Genomic DNA, 24,682 nt, shown 5'->3' with positions numbered 1-24,682 from the left:
CATTTAACTTCTTTTACTTTTGTATATATTTTTACATACATGGTTTCCTTTTTTAAAAAAATTTTTTAATTTAATTTTTAAATTTATATCCAAATTAGCATATAGTGCATCAATGATTTCAGGAGTAGATTCCTTAGTGCCCCTTACCCATTTAGTCCATCTCCCTTCCCACAACATCTCCAGTAACCCTCTGTCCTCCATATTTAAGTCTCTCATGTTTTGTCCCCTCCCTGTTTTTATATTATTTTTGTTTCCCTTCCCTTATGTTCATCTGTTTTGTCTCTTAAAGTCCTCATATGAGTGAAGTCATATGATATTTGTCTTTCTCTGACTGACTAATCTCACTTAGCACTAATCTCACTTAGCTCTCCGTGGAGCTTTTTAGTCTGTGTGTGCCCTCCAGTTCCATCCATGTAGTTGCAAATGGCAAGATTTCATTCTTTTTGATTGCCGAGAAATACTCCATTGTGTGTGTGTGTGTGTGTGTATACCACATATTCTTTATCCATTCATCCATCGATGGACATTTGGGCCCTTTCCGTACTTTGGCTATTGTGGATAGTGCTGCTATAAACATGGGGGTGCAGGTGTCCCTTCGAAACAGCACACCTGTATCCCTTGGATAAATACCTAGTAGTGCAATTGCTGGGTCGTAGGGTAGTTCTATTTTCAGTTTTTTGAGGAACCTACATACTGTTTTCCAGAGTGGCTGCACCAGCTTGCATTTCCATATGTATATGTTTTTCACTTAGGTTTGGCCTTGATTTATTCTGGATTGCTATTAAAATTGTAAAATTTCTTGGCCATAAATATCACTTCAAGATTTGCAAATATTAAAGGGCTTCTTTAATATCTGATAAACACATTTTAATAATTAGATAAATTATATGTAACTTTATCCCTGTTTGACTATATGTTCACAAAATTATATAGCTCAGGATATTGCATTTTCTCTTTGTCTTAAGCAGTTGCTTGGGTCTTTAACCATATAGTTAAGCACAATCCAGGTTTTCTAAGCACAAATCAGATTTTATTGAATTCTATAAATGTTTACTGAAACTTGATCACCTTGCAGATATCATATTAGGCACTGTGATATATAAGTTCTGGATGAGACATAAAACTGTTACGTTGAGAACTATAAACACAGTAAGAATAATATAAAGTCTGCTCTATTAAAGATTGAAACAGGAAAGGTTGAAGAAGAGAACCAATAAACCAGGAATTCATTGAAAATACCACTAATTGACAAGTCTAAGTACTTACTGTAATTTTTCTTCTAATACTATGAAGCAAGATGAAACCAGCTTTTGGCTCAACTACTGCCTAGAGTCTAGTTTTGGCTGTTCTGTTGAGATACAAGCTGGGTGTAGATTTTTGTTGCCTTATTTTTGCTCATATTATTCTTTTTGTAGGCCTAGATGGCCCTGTTGAAGTCCTATGCGTCTGCAAAATTGCATCTCAAATGGCAATTTACGATGTAATTCTCTAAGTGTGCTTTTTGGTTTCTATGGAGCTTTTTAGTCTGTGTGTGCCTCTTTGTTACTTAGTATGATTGATTAATTCATTCTTTGGGACTTCAAAAGAATTAAAAGACAGTGCATATAGGTAGAGACTGGAGGTGAAGCTGAGAGGGAGGAGACATTGTATCCCAGGGAATAAGGCAATTTTTATTCAGGAAAGAGCAGAAGTTGGAGTGGCCAAAGCATTGGGGGTTAAGAGAAAATAGGCGGCAGCCTGGGCTTGGAATTTAGAAATTTTTTCTACTGGAACATAAGTACTGCAACTATGGTTAAGAATCTCCTCCAACTCGTTGACTACATGAATGAATGAGTAGTCACTGTACTGAGAAGTTCGTGAACAAGAGAATGCTAACACATGAATTCTAGCCAAGGCCTGTTGAAGAACCAGATTGGAAGAAAAGTAGACACAGCCTGATTACACAGCGCATTTGGGCAGTAGGCATGGAAAAAAAAAAAAAAAATCACAGTAAGCTCTCTTCAGAGATACCAAAACTTTTCCCTTTCTTGGAATGTCTTTCACACATCTGGCTAGTTTTGTTGTTGTTTTATTTAGAAACCGAGCTTTAGTAAATATGAGTGTCTGTGCGTGCGTGCATATAGTTTTAAATTCAGAAAGTACTGCACGTTTGTTTTTCAAAACATCTGGAAGTGTGTGATACAAAACAGCGTACAGTTCAATCAATGCGTTAGATCTGTTAGGTCTGTTAACACGAAGAGAAAGGTTTAGTGGTGGACAGCGACTGCGATGCCGCAGGCGCGAAGAGACGTCTGGACAACCTCAGAGGAGCTGCGGGCTCTCGGGCCTGGCACGCGGGATTTAGGTCGGAAGCCAGGTGGGTGCGTGCTGCTGGCGACTAGCATTCGTGGCAGCGGCCTCGCGAGATCTTCGCCCCACGAATGCGCGCGTGTGAGCGGCCGTGACGCCGACCCTAGAGCGCTCCCAACGGCCGCCGCCCCAGTCCACTGTCGGAGCCCCAAAGCCACACCATGTTCCTCCTAATGCTGCTGCTTGTTGGGCTCCGCGGCTTGCTGGCATCAGGACCTGGTAAGGCAGCAGAGACCCTGGTACACTGGGTCTGGGCAGAGGAAGGTGTTTCTTTTCCTTCCTCCAACGAGTTCCTGCTTCTGTCAAACGGTGGCCCAACTCGGTTCAGATCTGCCTTCTGGTTTCTTTTGGCCGGTCAGCCTGGAAACCCGGCCTTTAGGGGGCGTTCTGTTGGGATAGACAAGTGACTTCCGAGAGGGGAAGGTCATTTCAGTGAACTCAAGGACAAATCTCTTCCTCTCTGAACGTGGGTTGGGGGCAGCCTTTCCTGCAGGTGTGTCGTCCACCTCACAAAACTGCCCCAACACATCCTGTACTCAGAAGCACCCTAGAATCTTATTGAATTCCACTCAAAATCCAGACAAAAATAAAAACAAAAACCTGATTCTCCTCACGTACCATTTGTTCCAACATAGCTAATCCGGCATACCTATGACAATAATTTGTCCTGCTGTCAAAGAAAAAAAAATTCAGTGTCAGCTGTGCTGACAGTGACAGAGGTCCATTATGACAGGGTACAAAGAACGGTATAAAGAATCCACAAAATTTTAACATATATTAGAGGTGGTTTAGATGCAAGCAAACATTTTAGGTATGTTCTTATTTTCCTCCCCTTTTTATACACTACTGTTCTGAATCTTGCCATCCCGTGTCAGTGCATAGAATGTACTATTCATTAAACACTAACCTCCTCTTCCCCCTCTCCCTGCAGTCTTGGAAACCACCATTCTACTTTGTGTCTCTGTGGATTTGACTATACGAGGTGCCTCATGTAACTGGAATTCTGGAGTATTTTTCTTCTTGTGACTGGTTTATTTCACATAACTCCCTCAATGTTCATCTGTGTTGTAGCATGTATCAGAATTTTCTTCTTTTTAAGGCTGAGTAGTATTCTATTGTGTGGAATATAAGTGGACAAATACGTATTTCATTTTGTTTGTCTCTTTACCTGTAGATAGATATTTGGGTTGCAGCTCCTTGTGGGCTATTATGAACAATGCTGCCATGAACACATGTGTACTTGTACTTGTTTGAGTCTCTGTGTTCACTTCTTTTGCGTATATATTTCTAGAAGAGGAGTTGCTGCATCATATGGTACTCTATTTTTAATTTTTTGAGGAACTATCACATTGTTTTTCATGGTGGCTGCACAATTTTACATTCCTACTAGCAGAGTACAAGCGTTCCAAATTTCGACATTCTTGTCAACATGTTATTTTATGTTTTTTTATGATGATAGTCTTCCTAGGGGATATGTCTCTATGATATGAATTCCCCCAGTGTTTAGTGATGTTGAGCATCTTTTCATGTGCTTGTTGACCATTTGTATATATTTGGAGAAATGAGTGTTCAGGTCTTTTGCCTGTTTTTAAAATTGGGTTGTTTTTGTTGTCAAGCTGTAAGAGTTCTTCTTATATTCGGGACTAGACCTTTTTCAGACAAATGATTTACAAATATCTTCTCATTCAGTAGGCTATCTTTACTTTTCTTGTGAGTGCCCTTTGATTCACAAAAGTTTTTTATTTTGGTGAAATCTAATATATTTATGTTTTCTTTTGTTGTTCATGTTTATGATGACATATCTAAGAATCCATTGCCAAATCTAAAGTCATGAAGATTTACTCTTGTTTTCTCTTCTAAGAATTTTATTGTTTTATCTCTTAAATTTGGTTGTTGATCCATTTTAACTTAATTTTTATATATGCTGTGAGGTAGAGTTTCAGCTTCATTCTTTCACATTCATTCTGGTTTCTCTGTTTATTCCTAATAATGCTTTTTTGCCCCATTAAAATCTATTTGTGCTGATGTTAACATAGCTACATCAACTTTCCTTTGGCTAGTACTTGCTGTAAATATATATTTTCCATCCTTTTGCCCATATTTCTTGGCCTTTTAACATTCAGACTGGGTCATTTTAACTATCTCGTGCTCATGAGGTTGAGAAGAAATGAGGTGAGTAATTTTTGGATCAAGGCAATTAAGAGTTGATATCCTTCCATCTCTCTTTTCTGATGCCACAGTAACCTGAGAAGCCATGAGCTGAGTTTATGGTGTCACCAGTTGGAGAGAGCCTGGATCTCTGAGTCACTACTTTAATGAGAGCTCCTGGTGACCCTTACCAAACTTTACATGAAAAACAAATAAGCTTTTATTGTGTTAACATTTCAATGTTTTATTTATTACCATTCCATAGCCTGGTCAGGCTAAGTTGACCAATATAGAAATTGGAACTTTGAAGTGGTGTGCTGCCATAATAAACTTGAAATAGATGTCTTTGAGCTTCTGGGTAGTGAATGATGGGTAATGGATAGTAGATGACAAAAAATTGAAACTAACTGGAAAAATGGAGATCTATGTTAGGAAGTTACAAAATGTTTCATAGTATATTTCATAAAGTTATAGTAAACTGTATGACTGCGTTTTACCGAAGTTAGATAACAGTATGTTATTTTTTTGCAGTTGGAGGTCAGTTTCATTACCCAAGTTTGGCAAAGTGTTAAGAGAAGGATATAATCTCAGGAAACAATTGGCCAGTTTGTAAAAAGAAATGATAGGGAATAAATCCAGAAATTCAAGGCCTTTCAGGATTTAAAAAAGTGATTCCAGATTCCAAATGGTAAGAAATGGAATTTAGAAAGGTTTGGGCACCAGAGTGTCAGTAAAAACTCTCACATAGAGAAAATTACTCAGGGAAGAGCTCTAATTAAGGGTATGGACATATATTTTTCCAGATAGAGTCAAGGTTGCCATCATTTAGTTGAAAGAGAGAAAGAGAGAGAGATGAGAGGGGAGGGAGGGAGAAATGGGAGTTAGGCAAAGAAATTATAGAATGAGGGAAAGTATTTGCAAATCATTTGTCTGAAAGGGGCCAAGTATCCAGAATATTAAAGGCAAAGAAATAAAGCAGATTTGAAAATTATGACTTAAAAAAAATTTTTTTTAACGTTTATTTATTTTTGAGACAGAGAGAGACAGAGCATGAATGGGGGAGGGGCAGAGAGAGAGGGAGACACAGAATTGGAAGCAGGCTCCAGGCTCTGAGCCATCAGCCCAGAGCCCGACGCGGGGCTCGAACTCCCGGATCCTGAGATCGTGACCTGAGCTGAAGTCGGACGCTTAACCGACTGAGCCACCCAGGCGCCCCAAAAATTATGACTTTAAAAAGTTTTGTATGTGTGTTACTTATACAGGAAAGCAACTAGATGAGAAACTACTAAGTTTTTGAGGGTAGTGTATTAGCAAAGGAACCTCAAACTTAGATTAAAAAATATTTTTACTTTTAAGAATTAAAACAGCCCTTGGGCCCTGAAACTTCCAGATGCAGATAGTAAACTGAAAAAGCCATACAGCTTTCCAGGAAGGATATTTGTATTTAAGTCTGTTATGATATTTTATACTTTCTATATATCATGCTTTTTATTTGATACCATTTAAAAAAATCTCATTTCCAGCCTTATGTGTTTTGTATTTCTAATTTTAATGTAAAAAAGTCCGAACTAAGACTGTTACTTTTTCCAAAAAAGACAATGACAATAGACATTTATTTATGTTTGTGATTAATTTATATATATATATATATATATATATATATATATATATATATATATTTGGTTGCTTCACACTTGGGGCATAAACATTTATAATTTTTAGCCCTTCTTGATGGATAGACCCTTTAATTATGATATAATGACCTTCTTCATCTCTTGTTTTAAAATCTTGGTTTTAAAATCTAGTTTGTCTCATATAAGGATGGCTACTCTGGCTTTCTTTTGCCATCCATTAGCACAATAGATGGTTCTCTGCAGGTGTGTTTAGGTCTAAAATAAGTCTCTTGTAGGCAGCGTATAAATGGGTCTTTTTTTTAAAAATCCATTTTGATACCCTATGTCTTTTTTTGTTTTTAGTGTTTATTTATTTTTGAGAGAGAGAGACAGAGCATGAGAAGGGGAGGGGCAGAGAGAGAGGGAGACACAGAATCCAAAGCAGGCTTCAGGCTTTGAGCCGTTAGCACAGGTCATGAGATCATGACCTAAGTTGGACGCCCAACCGACTAAGCCACCCAGGTGCCCCATACCCTATGTCTTTTGATTGGGGCATTTAGTACATTTACATTCAGAGTGATTATTGAAAGATATGGATTTAGTGTCATTGTATTATCTGCAGTTTCATACTTGTGGTGAAGTCTCTGGTCCTTTGTAGTCTTTGCTGCTTTCTACTCAGAGTGCCCCCTTAGGATCTCCTGCAGGGCTAGTTTAGTGATTATAACTCCTTAGTTTTTGTTTGTCTGGGAAAGCCTTTATCTCTCCTTCTATTCTGAACCATAGCTTTGCTGGATAAAGGATTCTTGGCTGTATATTTTTCCTACTCAGAACATTGAATGTTTCCTTCCACTCCCTTCTGGCCTGCCAAGTTTTAGTGGACAGTTCTGCTACTACACTTATCTGTCTACCCTTGTTGGTTAAGGCCATTTGTCCCCAGCTGCTTTCAGAATTCTCTCTTTACTTTTGTATTTTGCCAGTTTCATTATGACATGTCATGCTGTTGACCTGTTTCTGTTGATTTTGAAGGGAGCTGTCTGTGCCTCTTGGACTTGGATGCCTATTTCCTTCCCCAGATTAGGGAAGTTCTCAGCTATAATTTGTTCAAATAAACCTTCTTTCCCTGTCTCTCTCTTCTTCTTCTTCTGGAACTCCTATGATATGGATATTATTTCATTTCATTGAATCACTTAGGTCTCTATTTCTCCCCACATGGTCTAGTAATTTCCTTTCCCTCTTTTTTCAGATCATTTTCCATAATTTTATCTTCTATTTCACCCCTTCTCTCCTCTGCTTCTTCCATCCTCGCTGTCACTGCATCTAGTTTATTTTGCATCTCATTTATAGCATTTCTTAATTCATCGTGAACTATTTCTTACATCTTTGATCTCTGTAGCAATAGATTGCTGTCTTATGTGCTTTTTTCAAGCCCAGATATTAGTCTAATGACTGTTATTCTAAATTCTTGTTCTGATATATTGTTTATGTCTGTTTTGAGCAACTCTCAGGCTGTCCTTTCCTCCTGGAATTTCTTTTGAGGAGAATTCTTCTGTTTCATAATTTTGGCTAGGTTTCTTTTATATGTTTTAATAGCTTTTTATGTGTTCTGAACCTGTGAAAACTACTGTATTAAAAAGGGGCCATAAACTCTCCAGGGCCTGGCACTTCAGGCAGTATTTTTGGAGTATGTTGCATGCGCTCTGCTGTTGCATATTTGGCTGCTCTATCCCACTGGTCTGTCTTTACAAAGCTTCTCCTTACTCATAGTGGTGGATTGTTTAAACCTTCCACCAGGTGTGCTTTGATTTGCTCATTGAAGTAATCCTGGAAAAAAGGAAAGGGCAGGGGACTGATCCCATAGTAAGAGAAAAATGAAAGGGGTGAAAAAAAAGACCACACAGAGAATCAAAGAAACTATAAGACTTAATCAAGAAAGAGAGAAAGGAAAATAAAGAAGAAGGAGCTATAGAAAAGGTGTAAAAAGAATAGAGTAAAAATGCCTGATTAAACAGACAAAGCAGATTTTCTGGCCAAAAATCAAATCAGAAACTATGAGCCTGATTCCAAAGGAAAAAAAAGAAGAGGGTAGAAAGGAAAAGAAAAGAGAGGAGAAGGAAAGAAAAGGAGAGAGAGAGAGAGAGAGAGAAAAGAGCAACAGATTAACATACAAAACTGCAGTACAGTTGTCTGTTGGTACCTGGGACCAGTGGCTGTGCTGGTCTGGAGAAGAGGCTGTCTGGTTTGATCACTGTTGGTCTCACTCCAATAGATAGGCAGTTACCAGGCATGGAGGGGCGGGGTTTGGTGTAAGCAGGTCCAAGCCTCCAGTGGGGGCAGCTGTCCCCTTCCCCGAAGCCTCACCATGTTGGTGAGGGAGGGGAAAAATGGCGACATCCAGTCTCTCCCCAGACCCTGTGTCTCAAACCACGCTGTTCAGCCAGCTCTCACAGAGTAGCACTAGTGGCTGGTTTGTCCTGCCCCACAGTTCTCCGGTGCATTCTGGGGTGCTTGGCTGGGATTCAAAACCTGAGGTCTTAAAGGAGTGGGCATGTCCCAGACCTTGTTCTAGGGTAGCGCCACTCAGCCCTGCTGATAAGGTAGACGTCTGCAGGGTCGTTTTTCCTTGGGGGGCAATATACCCTCTTCCCACAGTACTCAAGGGAGGGGACTGTTCTCTCCCAGTGTGCCCCTGAGATCACTACTGCTCCCCAGGCCGGCCTCCCTCCCCACCAGAAGTGCGCACATGTCTTCCAGTTTGGAGAAAGGAGTGCTTTTGAAAACTCTGATCTTCAGCTCCTACGGCTGTTTGCAAAGCAGAGAGTGGCACTCTTCGTATTTCTTGTTCACCAGTCCTGATCTGCAGAGGTTTTTCTCTTGTCCTAACACAATACCACAGTCCACACCTTCTTTTTCCCTTTTGTCTCTCCATAGAAGGGGATCCCTCCCCTCTGTGCCCACTCTGTTTTATGTCCCCCAATTCACATACACACAGCTCAGTCCTGCCAAGCTATCTCCCTCCACCTGTGGAGATTTTTCTGTAACTCCACGGATAGATTTCCTGGGTGGTCCAAGTATTCTGACCTCAATACAGCTGTACTTTTCTGCCATTTTAACTCCTCCAACAATGAGAATAGAAAGTTGTCAGACACCACTCTCATCTTCTTACATATTATTGTTATTTAGTATTTAGTGCCACTTTTATTATTTTCCTAGTCATTATCTCTATTACTATTTGTTTCCTCAGTCAAGTTTGCTTAGATTTATCCACTGTTTACTGCTTTCTTTGCTTACCTTGTTTCTAGCACTTCTTCCTTTCTTAGCTTTTTCATAAAAATTTTGAGTGACAAATGTCTGTTCACTTGAAAATATCCTTATATCTCCCTCACTCTTGAATGGCAATTTAGCTTGATATGGAATTTCAGACTGACAGTTATTTTTCCAATAACACTTTGAGGATACTTTACTATTTGGCCTCTACTGTTATTATTTTATTTTTAATTATGGAAATTTCAAATAAATGCAGAAGTAGAAGAGTATAAAAAACCCAGCTTCAACAATTAAAAATTCCTAGCCAATTCTTTTTATGTACCTCTGCTTTTCTGTTCTCATATTATTTGGAACAAGTTATAGACATATCATTTCATCTCTAAATATTTCAGTATGTATTGCTAATTGACAAAAAATATACTTTTGAAATATAATCTCATAGTATCATGATCACACCTTAAAAATTAACAGAAATTTCTTAGATCATCCAAATTCCAATCTGTTCAAATTTTATTTTTTTTAAGGACACTATTTTTTGTCTTCTTGATAATCAGTCTGACACATGTGAATTGATATCTCATTGTAGATTTGATTTGCATTTCCCTGACGATTAATGATGTTGAACATCTTTTCATGGGCCCGTTTGCCATCTGTATGTCTTCTTTGGAGTAATGTATATTTAAATTCTCTTTTCTTTTCTTTTTTTTTTTTGTAAATTAAAAAAAAATGTTTATTTGAGAGAGAAAGAGCATGAGTGGGGGGAGGGAGGGGACAGAGAGAGAGGGAGACACTGAATCTGAAACAGACTCCAGGCTCTGAGCTGTCAGCAGAGAGCCTGATGTGGGGTTCGAACACATGAACTGTGAGATCATGACCTGAGCTGAAGTCAGATGCTTAACAACTGAGCCACCCAGGTGCCCCTTTGCCTGTTTCTTAATTGTGTTGCTTGTTTGTTTGTTTGTTTGTTTGTTTATTTGTTTATTTTTTAGATATTAACTTGTGTAAGTTCTTTATATATTTTGAATATCAACCCCTTATCAGATGTATGATTTGCAAATATCTACTTTCATTCAGCAGGTTGTCTTTTAATTTCATTGATGATTTCCTTTGTTGCATAAAAGTTTTTGTAGTTCGCTGTAATCCCATTTTATTTATTTTTGGGATTTTTTGCCCTTGTCCAAGGAGACTGATCCAAAAAAGTATTACTAAGACCCATGTCAAAGAGCTTACTGCCTATTTTTTCTTATAAAGAGTTTAATGGTTTCAGATTATTTTTGTATGTGTCGTTTATATTTGTATATAGTTTGAGATGGTGGTCCAATTTCATTCCAGAATTCCAGAATAATTGTCTCTTAGATGATGTATTAATTTTTTATTGTTGCTGTAACAGTTTACCACAAATTTAGTGGCTTAAACAATACAAATTTATTATCTTACAATTTTGTAAAGATGGGTCTCGTTGGGCTAAAATCAGGGTGTTGAAAGTGCTGTGTTTCTTCTATAGGCTATAGTAGTCTGCTTCCTTTTGCCTTTTCCAGATTCTAATGGCTGTTTGCATTATTTGGCTAGGCCCTCTACCTTGCATCTTTAAAGCTAGGAATATCGGGCTGAGTTATTTTCACACTACCATCTCTCTGGTTTTCTCTTCTGCCCCCATTCATCTTCTTTTAAGGACCCTTGTGATTAAATTAATACCACATGGATAATCCAGGATAAATTCCCTATTTTAAGGTCAGTTTATTGCCAACCTTAATATACTTTGCTTTGTAATCTAACATATTCACAGGTTCTGGGGATTAGAGTATGGACATCTTTGAGAGGAATTATTATTCCCCTTACCAAAGATAGTGAGATGTTAGAGTCTAGGAAGAAGTAGAACTAGAAATGATTCAAGAACCTGAGGCAGTATGGATGGTGAAAGTACATTGTTCTCACTGTTAAGCAGACTTGCTCCTGGAAAGTTTCTGCTTATTGGGAGAGAGAAAACACCTTTTTCTATCAGGAGTTACTTGCAGGTGCCAATGCCTGTGTTGCTTTGCTTCAGTAAAGAGACTATATTTGGAACAATATTTTTTACTATAAACAAGATTTGTTATATCACCTGATTAAACTTAAGACAATTCTTTGTCTTTCTCTATTGCTTATAATCTGCACAGATCAAACAAACAAAATAGGAAAATAATAGGAATCACTGCTCTTGTATATTTCAATTCTTTTCAGGGTTGGACTACCTTCTGGACTTAGAAAAACTTTTGGTTTAATGTTTTGGTGATGGTGCATTATGATATTCACAGACTTCCTACCATGATAGTTCTCATTCTATGGGTCAGGAAGGCAAGACGGTGATTACATAAGATATTGATTATATCTATTTCCACATACTCTTCTGTAATTGGTCAGATTATGATAGGATGAATTTGTAGACCCACGAGTAAACTCACAGATTTGAACTTAAATTTCATGTATCACCAGTCTTCTTATAAGCATATGTCTTTTCCTGAAGTGAACCAGTTATATTTTAGGTCCTCAAAAATAAGTATTAGCTTAGAGCAAGTGTTTAATATTCCATAGAAGGTCTGAGTAGTTGGGTTTTGATTTTGTGGATCCAGTCTGAAGTATTTCTTTAGTTGGTTGCTTTATCCTATTTACATTTATTGATAAAACTGAGATTTTTGATCTTACAACTTCTGAGATCTTGATCTTGTCATACTTTTCTGATTTCATACTTTTGTTTTGGTAAAGTATTTCATTGTAAAAATCTGGCTTTTGGTTTATTTTGTAGGTGCCTTTGTGTATGTTTTCTCTTCTCTTAATTTGGAATATTTATAATGTTTTACATAATACATTAAAATTTTTATTTAGGCAGTAATAGTGATTCCTCACTGTAAGTAATTAGAAAAATTACTATCTTACTACTTCTTCCCACTTTTGGCTCTCCCCTTTATTACATGACTGTGGTTATTTTAAATCTTAGTTATTATACACTGTTATACCATTAAACAGTATGTTTCTACTTCTATAACTTGATTTTAAACTTTAAGTCACATTTTTGGGGGGCCACATTGCAATAAATGTAAGGAAATCAGGATGCACTTACGGTATTCCTCTTCTGCTACACTGCCTGACATTATTATATATGTTATATCTATATCATCATGGTTTAAAAACATTTGTACCCTATTGGATAACTAAGACTTCCACAGTTTTATTAGCCTTATTCTATATTTAAGTTTGTTTAATATCCACAACTAACCTTTAACTCTGTTGGTACCTTTGTTGGAAGAAGTTTCTCTGCCTTTGGTGACAGGTGGAGGTGAGCTATTTTCCTTGAGTTTTGCTTATAAATACCTGTCTTTTGCCTCTATATTTGAATAACAGTTTTGTTGGGGATGAAATACAAGGGTCTACACTTTTTCTTGAAGATTTTATAAAAACATAGTTCTTCATATGTGTAGAAGCATACGGGAATAGCCATATGCTTAATGCTGTGAAACCACACTGTGTATAATCAGTCTTTTCAAGTATCATCATATTCATTAAAGTTTCTCACATATGCATAGAAGCATATGGGAATAGTCGTATGCCTAACACTGTGAAACCACACTCTGTAGATTCAGTTTTCAAGTATCATCATATTTCATTAAAGTTTCTACACATACACATAAAAGCATATGGGAATAGTCGTATGCTTACCTCATTGAAAATGCACTGTATATAAACCATTGTTCAAGTAACATCTTTTTCACTGATTTATATGTGTTTGTAAATGCATCTGTAAAAGCATGTAGGAATAGACCTATTCTTACCTGAATGAAACTATGGCATGTTTCAAGTGACACCTTTTCATTAAGATATAAGTGTTTGTAAACATATGTTAGAAGCATATGGGAAGAGCCTTGTGTATATCTTATTGAAACTACATTGAGTATAAACCATCAGTTCAAGTAACATCTTCTCTAGTTAATATAAACCTGCTAGCCCCCAACACCCTAACCCTAACCCCTAACTCCAACTTAATCCCCAACCCCTAACCCTAAACCTTAATCCTCATCCTCATCCTAACCCTAACACTAACCCCAAAGCCCTAACTCCAAATTGAGCCCTCTGGAGAGTTCTCTAAACAGCAGGATACCAGGAACATGCCCTCACCCTGGCCCTAACCTTAAGCCTGACCCTAACACTGGCCATAAACCCTAACCCTAATCCTATATCTGAGAAGAAAAAAGAAGTAGTATGTATATATACAATGGAATATTACTCAGACATTAAAAAAGTATGAAATCTTGCCATTAGCAATGACATGGATAGAGTTAGAGAGTAATATGCTGAGAATAGAAGGATGAATACCATGTGATTTACCATGGTAAGAGAAAAATGAATACCATGTGATTTCACTCCTATGTGGAATTTCAGAAACAAAACAAATGAGCAAAGGGGAAAATAAAATAAAATAAAAGGGGAAAAGTCCAAGAAACAGACTGTTAGTCATAGAGAACAAACTAATGGTTACAGGAGGGGAGGTGGGTGAGGGCATGGGTTAAATAGGTGATAAGGATCAAGGAGTACACTTGTGATGAGCATAGGGTGTTGTATGGAAGTGTTGAATCACTCTTTGTATGCCTGAAACTAATATTACCATGTGTGATAACTAACTGGAATTTAAATAAACACTCAAGAAAATAAAGACATTGTTCTTCAGTTTTTAAATTTTGAATACTGTTATAAAAATTGTCAAGCCAGCCTGCTTTTCTCCCTTATGCCCAATATGATTTTGTTTTTCTTTTTGTTCATAGGCCAATAGGATTCTTTCTTTATCTTCGACACCCAATAACTTTAGTAGAATATTTCTCAATTTTAATTGTTATCAGTTATTCCTGAATTCTGTGTACTTTTCAGTGTATTGTTTCAAATCTTTTATTTAAGGAAAGTTTGCTTGAAGTATATCTTTGACCTTTTTGTGGTCTGTTTGTTTTCTCCAGTAACAGCAAATTTTGTCTAAGTTTAACTATGCCCTGTCTCCACCCCCCAGTCCTTTTTTTTTTTTTTTGATCTTTTATAACTACTCTGTTTTTAAATTAAGCATTTTCAAGATTTTTATAGGAGTACATAAGAATGACTCATATGTGCATTTTAGTGAATTCTACAAAAGAACCTGAGCAAATAGTCAGGTATAAGACACAATTATTAACTATCTTTTTTCTTTCTTCAGGTTCTCAAAATCCATTTTTACAAATTATAGTTCCAGAGAAAATCCAAGAAAATACAAGTGATAATTTGGAACTAGAAAATGTAAGAGATATTTTTCACAATATTATATGATTTTTTTAATTCTTATTTATAGCAATTAAATGTATCAACCCCATTATAGAATGAATCTAAGTATACACTATTACTACTTATATGGAATTTTAAGTTTGATAGTGAAAGCAAATATATAGATGGGAATCTTCTGTTTTGTCTAACATTTGTCATTTCCTTATGGTCAAAATTTTAAAAGTTCTAATAAAGAAAATAATGTAGAAGAATTAGGGTCTTATCTGAGTAATATTTACATGATTCAGATGAAGAGAATAATTTTCACCAAAATGGTTAAGAGAATCTCTTTTAAAAATTTTTTGATTTTAAGTATAGTTGACACATGTTACATTAGTTTCAGGTATACAACATAGTGATTCAACATCTCTATACATTATGCTATGATCACAAGTGTAACTACCATCTTTCACCATATAACTTTATTATAATATCATTGACTGTATTCTCTGTGCTGTACCTTTTATTTTCATGACTTACTCATTTCATATAAACAAAAGCCTGTATCTTCCATTCCCCTTCAGGCATTTTGTCCATCCCCTCAACCCCCTTCCCTCTGGCAACCATCAGAGGTAGTTCTTTGTTTTTGCAGGTCTGATTCTCTTTTTTATTTGTTTATTCATTTGTTTTGTTTTTTAGATTCCTCATATGAGTGAAATCATATGATCTTTGTCTTTCTCAGTCTGATTTATTTCACTTAGCATAATGCCCTCAAGGTCCATCATGTTTTTACAAAAAGCAAGATTTCATCCTTATTTATTGTTGTGTAATATTCCATTGTGTGTGTGTGTGTGTGTGTGTGTGTGTGTGTGTGTGTGTATACCACATTTTCTTTACCTGTTCATTTATCAAAGGACACTTAGATTGCTTCCATATCTTGGCTATTGTAAAGTGCTACAGTAAATAGGGTACATACATCTTTTTGAATTCGGGGTATTCTATTCTATTCTATTCTATTCTATTCTATTCTATTCTATTCTATTCTATTCTTCTTTGACTTTCTCTAACTGACTTATTTCACTTAGCTTTATACTTTCTAGATCTATTCGTGTTGTTGCAAATGGCAAGATTTCATTCCTTGTTTATGGCTGAGTAATGTTCTGTTTTGTATACATATTACATCTTCTTTATCCATTCATCTATTGATGGGCCCTTGGGTTCATTCTGTATTAAATAATGCTGCAATAATAATAATAATAATAATAATAATAATATGCATAGGGGTGCATATATCTTGTCATATTTGTGTTTTTGTAGTCTTTTGGTAATTACCCAGTAGTGAAATTACTGTTTAATATGGTCATTCTAGTCCTTTTTTTTTTTTAATCTGATGATGTATTTTGATGTCAGTTAAAAAAAATTTTTTTTAACGTTTATTTATTTTTGAGACAGAGAGAGACAGAGCATGAATGGGGGAGGGTCAGAGAGAGAGAGGGAGGCACAGAATCTGAAACAGGCTCCAGGCTCTGTGCTGTCAGCATACAGCCTGACGCAGGGCTTGAACTCACAGACCGCGAGATCACAACCTGAGCCAAAGTCGGACGCTCAACCAACTGGGCCACCCAGGCACCCCTGATGTCAGTTTTTTAAAATGTTTATTTATTTTTGAGAGAGAGAGAGGGGGACAGAGCGTGAGTGGGAGGGGCAGAGAGAGAGGGAGACACAGAATCTGAAGCAGGCTCCAGGCTGTGAGCTGTCAGCACAGAGCCTGACACAGGGCTCAAACCCACAAACCATGAGATCATGATCTGAGCTGAAGTTGGATGTGTAACTGACTGAGCCACCCAGGTGCGCCTGGTCATTTCAGTCTTAATTTTTTGGAAGAGCCTCCAAACTGTTTTCCATAGTGGTTGTACAGTTTGTTTTCCCACCAGCAGTGTACAAGGTTCCTTTTTTCTACCTTCTTGCCAACACTTGTTGTTTCTTGTGTTTTTTATTTTAGCTGTTCTGACTGATGTGAGGTGACATCCCATTGTGTCTTTGATTTGCACTTTCCTGATGATGAATGATGTTGAGCATCTTTTCATGTGACTGTTGTTCATCTGCATGTCTTCTTTGGAGAAATGTCTGTTCATGTTTACTGCTCATTTAAAAAAAATTTAATTAATTTTTAAAATTTATATCCAAGTTAGTTAGCACATAGTGCAACAATGATTTCAGGAGTAGATTCCTTAATGCCCCCTACCCATTTAACCCATCCCCCCTCCCACAACCCCTCCAGCAACCCTCTGTTTGTTCTCCATATTTAAGAGTCTCTTATGTTTTTGTCTCCCTCCCTGTTTTAAAAATTTTTTTTTTCAACGTTTATTTATTTTTGGGACAGAGAGAGACAGAGCATGAACGGGGGAGGGGCAGAGAGAGAGGGAGACACAGAATCGGAAACAGGCTCCAGGCTCTGAGCCATCAGCCCAGAGCCTGATGCGGGGCTCGAACTCACGGACCGTGAGATCGTGACCTGGCTGAAGTCGGACGCTCAACCAACTGCGCCACCCAGGTGCCCCCCTTTTTTTTTTTTAATTTTTTTTCCCCTCCCTGTTTTTATATTATTTTTGCTTCCCTTCCTTTATATTACTCTGTTTTGTATTGTAAAGTGCTCATATGAGTGAAGTCATATGACATGTCTTTCTCTGACTAATTTCGCTTAGCATAATACCCTCTAGTTCCATCCACGTAGTTGTGAATGGCAAATTTTCATTCTTTTTGAACATAGATCCAGTAGTTTAATTTTGCTTTTGTTTCCCTTGCCAGAGGAGACATATCTAAAAAAAAAAAAAAATGTTTCTACAGCTGATTTCAAAGAGATTAGTGCCTATATTTTCTTCCAGAAGTTTTATGGCTTCAAGTCTCACTGAGGTCTTGAATCCATTTTGAGTTTATTTTTGTGTCTAGTGTAAGATAGTGGTCCAGTCCCATTCTTTTGCATATAATTGTCCAATTTTCACAACACCATTTGTTGAAGAGGCTGTCTTTTCTGCATTGCATGTGCTTTTCTGCTTTGTTGAAGATTAGTTGACCATATAGTTGTGGGTCAATTTCTGGGTTTTCTATTCTGTTCCTGTTATCTATGTGTCTGTTTTTGTGCCAGTATCATACTGTCTTGATGACTCCAGCTTTGCTTTTCTTTTGCAGGATTGCTTTGGCTATTCAGGGTCTTTTGTGGTTCCATACAAATTTTAGGATTGTTTGTTCTAGATCTGTGAAAAATGCTGGTGGTATTTTGATAGGGGTTACATTAAAAATGTGGAATGCGTTGGGTAGTATAGACATTTTAACAATATTTGCTCTCCCAGTCCATGAACATTGAACATTTTTCCATTTATTTGTGTCTTCTTCAGTGTCCTTCATAAGTGTTCTATAGTTTTCAGAGTATGGATCTTTCACATCTTTGGTTAGGTTTATTCCTAGGTACCTAATTGTTTTTTGGTGCAGTTGTAAATGGGATCGATTCCTTGATTTCTCTTTCTACTGCTTCATTATTGGTGTATAGAAATGCAACCAATTTCTGTACATTGATTTTATATCCTGAGACTTTGCTGAATTCATGTATTAGGTCTAGCAATTTTTTGGTGTTTTTTTTTTTGGATTTTCTACATAGAGTATCACGTTCTCTGCAAATAGTGAAAGTTTGACTTTTTTCCTTGCCAATTTGGATGCCTTTTATTTCTTTTTGTTGTCTGATTGCTGAGGCTAAGACTTCCAGTACTATGTTAAATAGTAATGGTGCGAATGGACATCCCTATCTAATTCCTGACCATTTAATTAAAGTTCTGTTTTTCTCCATTGAGGATGATATTAGTTGTGGGTCTTTCACGTATGGCCTTCATGATGTTGAGGTATGTTCTGTGTATCCCTACTTTGTTGAGAGTTTTTTTTTTTTTTTTCAACGTTTATTTATTTTTGGGACAGAGAGAGACAGAGCATGAACGGGGGAGGGGCAGAGAGAGAGGGAGACACAGAATCGGAAACAGCCTCCAGGCTCTGAGCCATCAGCCCAGAGCCCAACGCGGGGCTCAAACTCACGGGCCGCGAGATCGTGACCTGGCTGAAGTCGGACGCTTAACCGACTGCGCCACCCAGGCGCCCCGAGAGTTTTTTTTTTTAAATCAAGAATGGATGCTGTGTTTTGTCAAATGCTTTTTATATGTCTATTGAGAGGACCATATGGTTTTATCCTTTCTTTTATTTATGTGGTGTATGTTGATTAATTTGCAATTGAATCACCATTGCAGCCCAGGAATAAATCCTACTTGACCATGGTGAATAATTCTTTTAATGTACTGTTGAATTCGATTTGCTAGTATCTTGGTGAGAATTTTTCCATCCATGTTCAGCAGGGATATTGGCCTGATATTCTTATTTTTAGTAGGTTCTTTGTCTGGTTTTGGAATCAAGGTAATGCTAGCCTCCTAGAATGAGTTTGGAAGATTTCCTTCCATTTGTATTTTTGAAACAGTTTGAGAAGAATAGGTATTAACTCTTCTTTAAATGTCTGGTAGAATTCCTTTGGGAAGCCATCTGGCCCTGGACTTTTGTTTGCTGGGAGATTTTTGATTTCTGATTCATTTTCTTTGCTGGTTATGGGTCTGTTCAAATTTCCTGTTTCTTCATGTTTCAATTTTGGTAGTTTGTATGTTTCTAGGAATTTGTCTATTTCTTCAAGATTGCTCAATTTTTGGCATATAATTTTTCATAACCTTCTTTTATTATTGTTTGTATTTTTGTAGTGTTTGTTGTGATCTCTCCTCTTTCATTCATTATTTTATTTATTTGGGTACTTTCTCTTTTCTTTTTGATAAATCTGGCTAGAAGTTTATCAGTTTTATTCTTCAAAGAACCAGTTCTTGTTTTGTTGATCTGTTCTACTGTTTGTTTGTTTCTATGGTGTTTATTTCTCTAGTCTTTATTATTTCCCATCTTCTACTGGCTTTGTCTTTATTTGCTGTTCCTTTTCTAGCTGCTTTAGATGTAAGGTTAGGTTGGGTATTTCAGACATTTCTTGCTTCTTGAGGTATGCCTGTATTGCAATATACTTACCTTGTAGGACCGCCTTTTGCATCCCAGTGGTTCTGGTCTGTCATGTTTTCATTTTCATTGGGTTCCATATATTTTTAAATTTCTTCTTTAATTTCATGGTTAGCCCATTCATTCTTTAGTAGAATGTTCTTTAACCTCCATATACTTGTGGTCTTTCCAAATTTTTTCTTGTGGCTGATCTTATAGTGTTGGCGTCTGAAAATATGCATGGTATGATCTCAATATTTTTATACTTGTTGAGTCCTGATATGTGACCTAGTATGTGATATACTCTGGAGAATATTCCATGTGCACTTTAAAAATGTGTATTCTACTGCTCTAGAATGATATGTTCTGAATATAACTGTTAAGTCCATCTGGTCCAGTGTGTCATTCAAAGTCATTGTTTCTTTGTTGAGTTTTGGTTAGATGATCTATTGTTGTAAGTGGCATGTTAAAGTCCCCTACTCTTATTGTATTATTTTCAGTGAATTTCTTTATTTTTGTTATTAATTGATTATTATATTTGCATACATGCAAGTTGGGAAGCATAAATGTTTACAGTTGTTGCATCTTCTTGTTGGATAGACCCCTTAATTATGATATAGTGCCCTTCTTCATCCCTTGTTGCAGTCTGGTTTAAAATCTACTTTGTCAGATGTAAGTATTTTTACTCTGGCTTTCTTTTGGCATCTATTAGCATGATAGATGGTTCTCCATCCTGTCAGTTTCAATCTGCAAGTCTCTTTAGGTCTAAAATGATTTATGCTCTTATAGACAGCATATAGATGGGTCTTTCCTGTTTATCCATTCTGATACCCTGTATATTTTGATTCAGACATTTAGTCCACTTACATTCAGAGTGACTATTGAAAAATATGAATTTATTGCCATTGTGTTACCTGTTGTTTCTTTACAGTTGTTTCTGATGTTCTCTGTTTCTTTCTAGTCTTTGTTGCTTTTGATTTCTTTCCCACTCAAAGAGTCCCCTATAATATTTCTTATAGGGCTAGTTTAGTGGTCATGAACTCTTAGGTTTTATTTGTCTGGGGAACTCTTTATCTTTCTTTCTATTCTGAATGACAGCCTTTTTGGATAAAGCATTCTTGGCTACATATTTATTTTTTCCATTCAGCACATTGAATATATTATGCCACTCACTTCTAGCCTGCAAAGTTTCTGTGGAGAGATCTGCTGTGAACCCGATTTTGATTTGTCTTCCCTTGTAAGTTAAGGATTTTTTTCTCTTGCTGCTTTCAGGATTATTTCCTTTCCTGTGTATAGTCTAAATTTTACTGCAGTATGTCTTGGTGTTGTCTATGGCTTTTGTTGATTTTGATGGGCATTCTCTGTGCCTCTTTTATTTCAATGTCTGTTTCCTTTTCCAAATTAAGGAAGTTTTCAGCTATAATTTGCTCAAATAAACCTTCTGCCCCCTTTACCCTCTCTTCTTCTGAGACTCCTATTATATGAATGTTATTATGCTCAGGAAGTTGTTGAGTTCCCTAAGTCTACATTCGTGATCCAATATTTTTCTTTCCCTCTTCCTTTCAGCTTTATTATTTTCCATAATTTTATCTTCTGTGTCACTTATTCATTCCTCTGCTTCTTCCATCCTTGTTGCCAATACATCTAGTCAGTTTTGCATCTCAGTTATATAATTTTTTATTTTGGCTTGATTAGTTTTTAGGGCTTTTATCTCTGTGGTAAATGTCTCTCTGGTTTCTTGTATGCTTTTCTCAAGCCCAGCTATTCTCCTTATGATTGTTGTTTTAAATTCTGGTTCAAGCATATTACTTCCATCTGTTTTGATTAGATCCCTGGCCATGACCTCCTCCAGTTCTTTCTTTTGGGATAAATTCTGCCTCCTTGGCATTTTGTCTAGACCTCTGTCAACTGTATGTTAGGAAACCCTGTTATATTGCTGCTCCTGATAATAATGACTGTATTAAGTAGAGGTCATATACTGTCCAGGGCCTGGCCCTTCAAGTAGTTGTTTTGGTGTATGCTTTGTGCACTCTGCTGTTGTGATTTGGCTACCCTTTCTCTCAGATCAGTCCTCTGTAGAGTTTCTCCTTGCTTGTGGTGTGGATTGTTTGGATCTTGTCCAGTGTGTGGCACATTTTAAGTAGGTATATTTTAACTGCTTGTTAGAAAAGGCTAGATTCTATTTCCCCTAGAGCTGAAGCTTTGCTGCACTCTATGATCAGTGGAATTGGTGTGGCTGGGGAGTTTGTGCTGGTCTTCTGGTGGAGCGGCCTACTGCACTGGTCCTCAGCATCACTTGCCCTAGTAAAGATGCACCTTCAGGGCACAGTGGGGTGGGACTTTGTGTAAATGGCTTGAGCCTCCACTTGGGATACTGTGTTGCTCACTGAAGTCTGCCCATGCTAATGTGGGGGTGGTGTGGGGTGGAAATGTTATATTGTTCTCTCATCCCTGGAGAGAGGAGTTTGCACTCCTTTTTTAACAGCTGCTGTTCAGGAAGCCCTCATAGAAGAGCGAACAATCTCCCCTCTTTCTGTCTCCTTCTATTCTGAATATTGTGTCCCGGGCTTCTATCAGAACCCTGCCTTCACCCTTCTGTTTCTGAGCCATCTGTCTGCCTGATAGATCAGTGCTCCTGTGTTTTATCTCAAGTGCTCAGCTGGGTTTCAAAACTCTAAATTTTAGGAATCCTGTGCAGCAGTCTAGACCCACTCTGATCCTCTGGGGGAAGATCTTGTCACACTGTGGCTGGTGCTGGTTTGTCCTGGAAAAGCAGTCCCATAACCACACGGGGTTAGGAGTTTATGGTAAAGCACAGCCAAAGCTAACTGGCTTCCAGTTAGCTGCCTTCAATAGGTGCCTCTGCAGCTATGCTAGTTAATGGGGCTGCTCAGTGGCCTTCTCTTTTGTCCCTTGAGAGGCGGTGCCTTGTCTCTCAAATGTACTCCAAGAAGTGGAGCTCTTTCTCCTATGCAACCCAGGGGATCCTCAGACCATGCTGTCCACTCCTGGGCCTCTGTCCTCTTTCCCCACAGGAGCACCCCTAAGCCACCAGGTATGATCCCAGCGATGGTGTGGACTTCTAAAACTTTAGACTTTGAGCTCCACTTCTTGTAAAAACTTGAAATAATCAGCTCTTGTCCTTTTCCTAGTCAATGTCTTTGGAGAAGAGTTTTTCTTTTACAGTCCCCTGCCTGCTGCTTTCTCTCCTTTTCTGTCTTGTCTCTCTTTCTCCTTTGTTCATGATCAGGGCTCCCTCCCCTCCACAGCACAATTCTTTTCTCCCCCTAATCAGTTCTCCACAGCTTCCACCTTCCACGATGTGGCTGTTTTTCTCCCTCTGAGATATGCAGTTTGTTCTCTCAGTCTTCCTATCGATTTCTTGGATGTTAGGAATTATTTGTTATGTATTTGGCTATGTTACAAGGAGGAGGCAAGCATAGAGTGCCCCTACTACTCCACCATCTTAACTCTTCCCCTTCAAAATAATTATTGATAGGTATGTAATTATTGTCATTTGTTACTTGTTTTATAGTTTTTTTTTTTGTAGTTCTTCTCTGTTCTGTTCTTCTTTTGCACTCTCTTCTCTTTTTGATGGCTGTTTTTAGTGAAATGCTTGGATCTCTTTCTCTTTATTTTTTGCATATATATTACAGGTTTTTAATTTGTTGTGTCCATTAGGTTCATATATAACATCCTGTGTTTATATCTGTTCTGTATTAAGTTGATGGTCACTTAAGTTTGAACATGTTGTGAATGCACTGATTTTTCATTCCTTTCCCTCACATTTTAGGTATATGATGTCATACTTTACATATTTTTATTTTGTGAATCTTTTGACTGATTTACTGCTTTAATCTACCTATTGGTTTTATAAGTGATTGATCTTCTGCTTTTATTATGTTTATATGTACCTGTGAGTTTTTTTCTTTTCCTTACCCTTACTTATGGTCTTTCTTTTCCAGTGAAAGTATCTCCTTTAACATTTCTTTTAAAGCTGTTTTAGTGGTGATTAATTCCTTTAACATCTGTTCATTTGGGAAACTCGTTATCTCTCCTTCTATTCTGAATATCCTTGCTGGATAGAATATTTTTGGCTGCCAATTTTTTTCCTTTCAACTTTGAATATATCATGCCAATCCCTTTTGATCTGGAAAGTCTCTTCTGATAAATCAGCTGGTAGCCTTATGGGGTTTGTTTTGTATATAACTGTTTTCTTTTCTCTTACTGCTTTTAAAATTCTCTATTATTTCTTTGTGCTGTTTAATTATTATTTGGCATGGACCCCTTTGGGTCGATTTTGTTGGGGGCACTCTGTGCTTCCTGGATCTGGATTTCTGTTTCCTCCCCCAGATTAATGAAGTTTTCATTTATTATTCTTTTGAATAAATTTTCTTCCCTCTTCTCTCTCTCCTCCTTCTGGATTCTTATAATGTTCATGTTACTACACTTATTGGTATTGCTGAGATTTCTTAACCTATTCTCGTTTTTATTGTTCTTTTACTTTTTGCTCTTAAGTTTAGTTGCTTTCCATTACTTTGTCATCCAGCTCACTGGTTTGTTCTTCTCCTTCTTCTAGTCTAAGATTTATTCCCTTTAGTGTATTTTAGTTTCTGTTATTGAGGTCTTTATCCCAGATTGGTTCTTTTAATATTTTCTGTCCCAGATCTTCTTAAATCCAGTGAGTGTCTTTATGACCATTACTCTGAATTCTCTATCATGCATATTGCTTATTTCCATTTCATTTAGCTCTTTTTCTGTGGTTTTGTTTTGTTTCATTTTATTTTTTTCATTTGGAACATGTACTGCTATCTTCTAATTTTGTCTAACTCTCTGTGTCTGTTTCTATGTGTTAGGAATGTCAGCTGTGTCTCCTGCTCTTGAAAGTAGTGGCTTTATGAAGAAGAGATCCTGTAGTGCCCTGAAGTATAATGTCCCCTACTTACCAGATCCTGGTGCTTCAGGAATGTTATCTATATGTGTTGCATGTGCCC

The 24,682-nt window shown here is 37.2% G+C and overlaps 1 protein-coding gene across 5 annotated transcripts in view; it reads left to right on the top strand.

Moving 5' to 3' along the window:
- The first annotated feature begins 902 nt into the window (after positions 1–902).
- The window catches only part of ADAM32 (ADAM metallopeptidase domain 32), a 190,222-nt gene continuing 166,442 nt past the window's right edge, over positions 903–24,682 (top strand). For 2 of the 5 annotated variants that reach the window (XR_006707992.1, XR_006707994.1), the window contains exons 1-2: positions 903–2,568; positions 14,584–14,663. Coding sequence is in view for 2 of the 5 variants with exons in the window: in XM_045459841.1 (XP_045315797.1) it covers positions 2,511–2,568; positions 14,584–14,663 (138 nt within the window). In the remaining 3 variants the exon portion in view is untranslated. The remainder of the gene's footprint in view (positions 2,569–14,583; positions 14,664–24,682) is intronic. The other 3 variants (XR_006707993.1, XM_045459841.1, XM_045459831.1) reach the window with 3 other exon arrangements.

The sequence above is a fragment of the Leopardus geoffroyi genome, chromosome B1 (genome assembly GCF_018350155.1).
Source record: "Leopardus geoffroyi isolate Oge1 chromosome B1, O.geoffroyi_Oge1_pat1.0, whole genome shotgun sequence".
NCBI classification, from domain to species: Eukaryota; Metazoa; Chordata; class Mammalia; order Carnivora; family Felidae; genus Leopardus; species Leopardus geoffroyi.
This window is presented reverse-complemented; position numbering and strand designations above follow the sequence as displayed.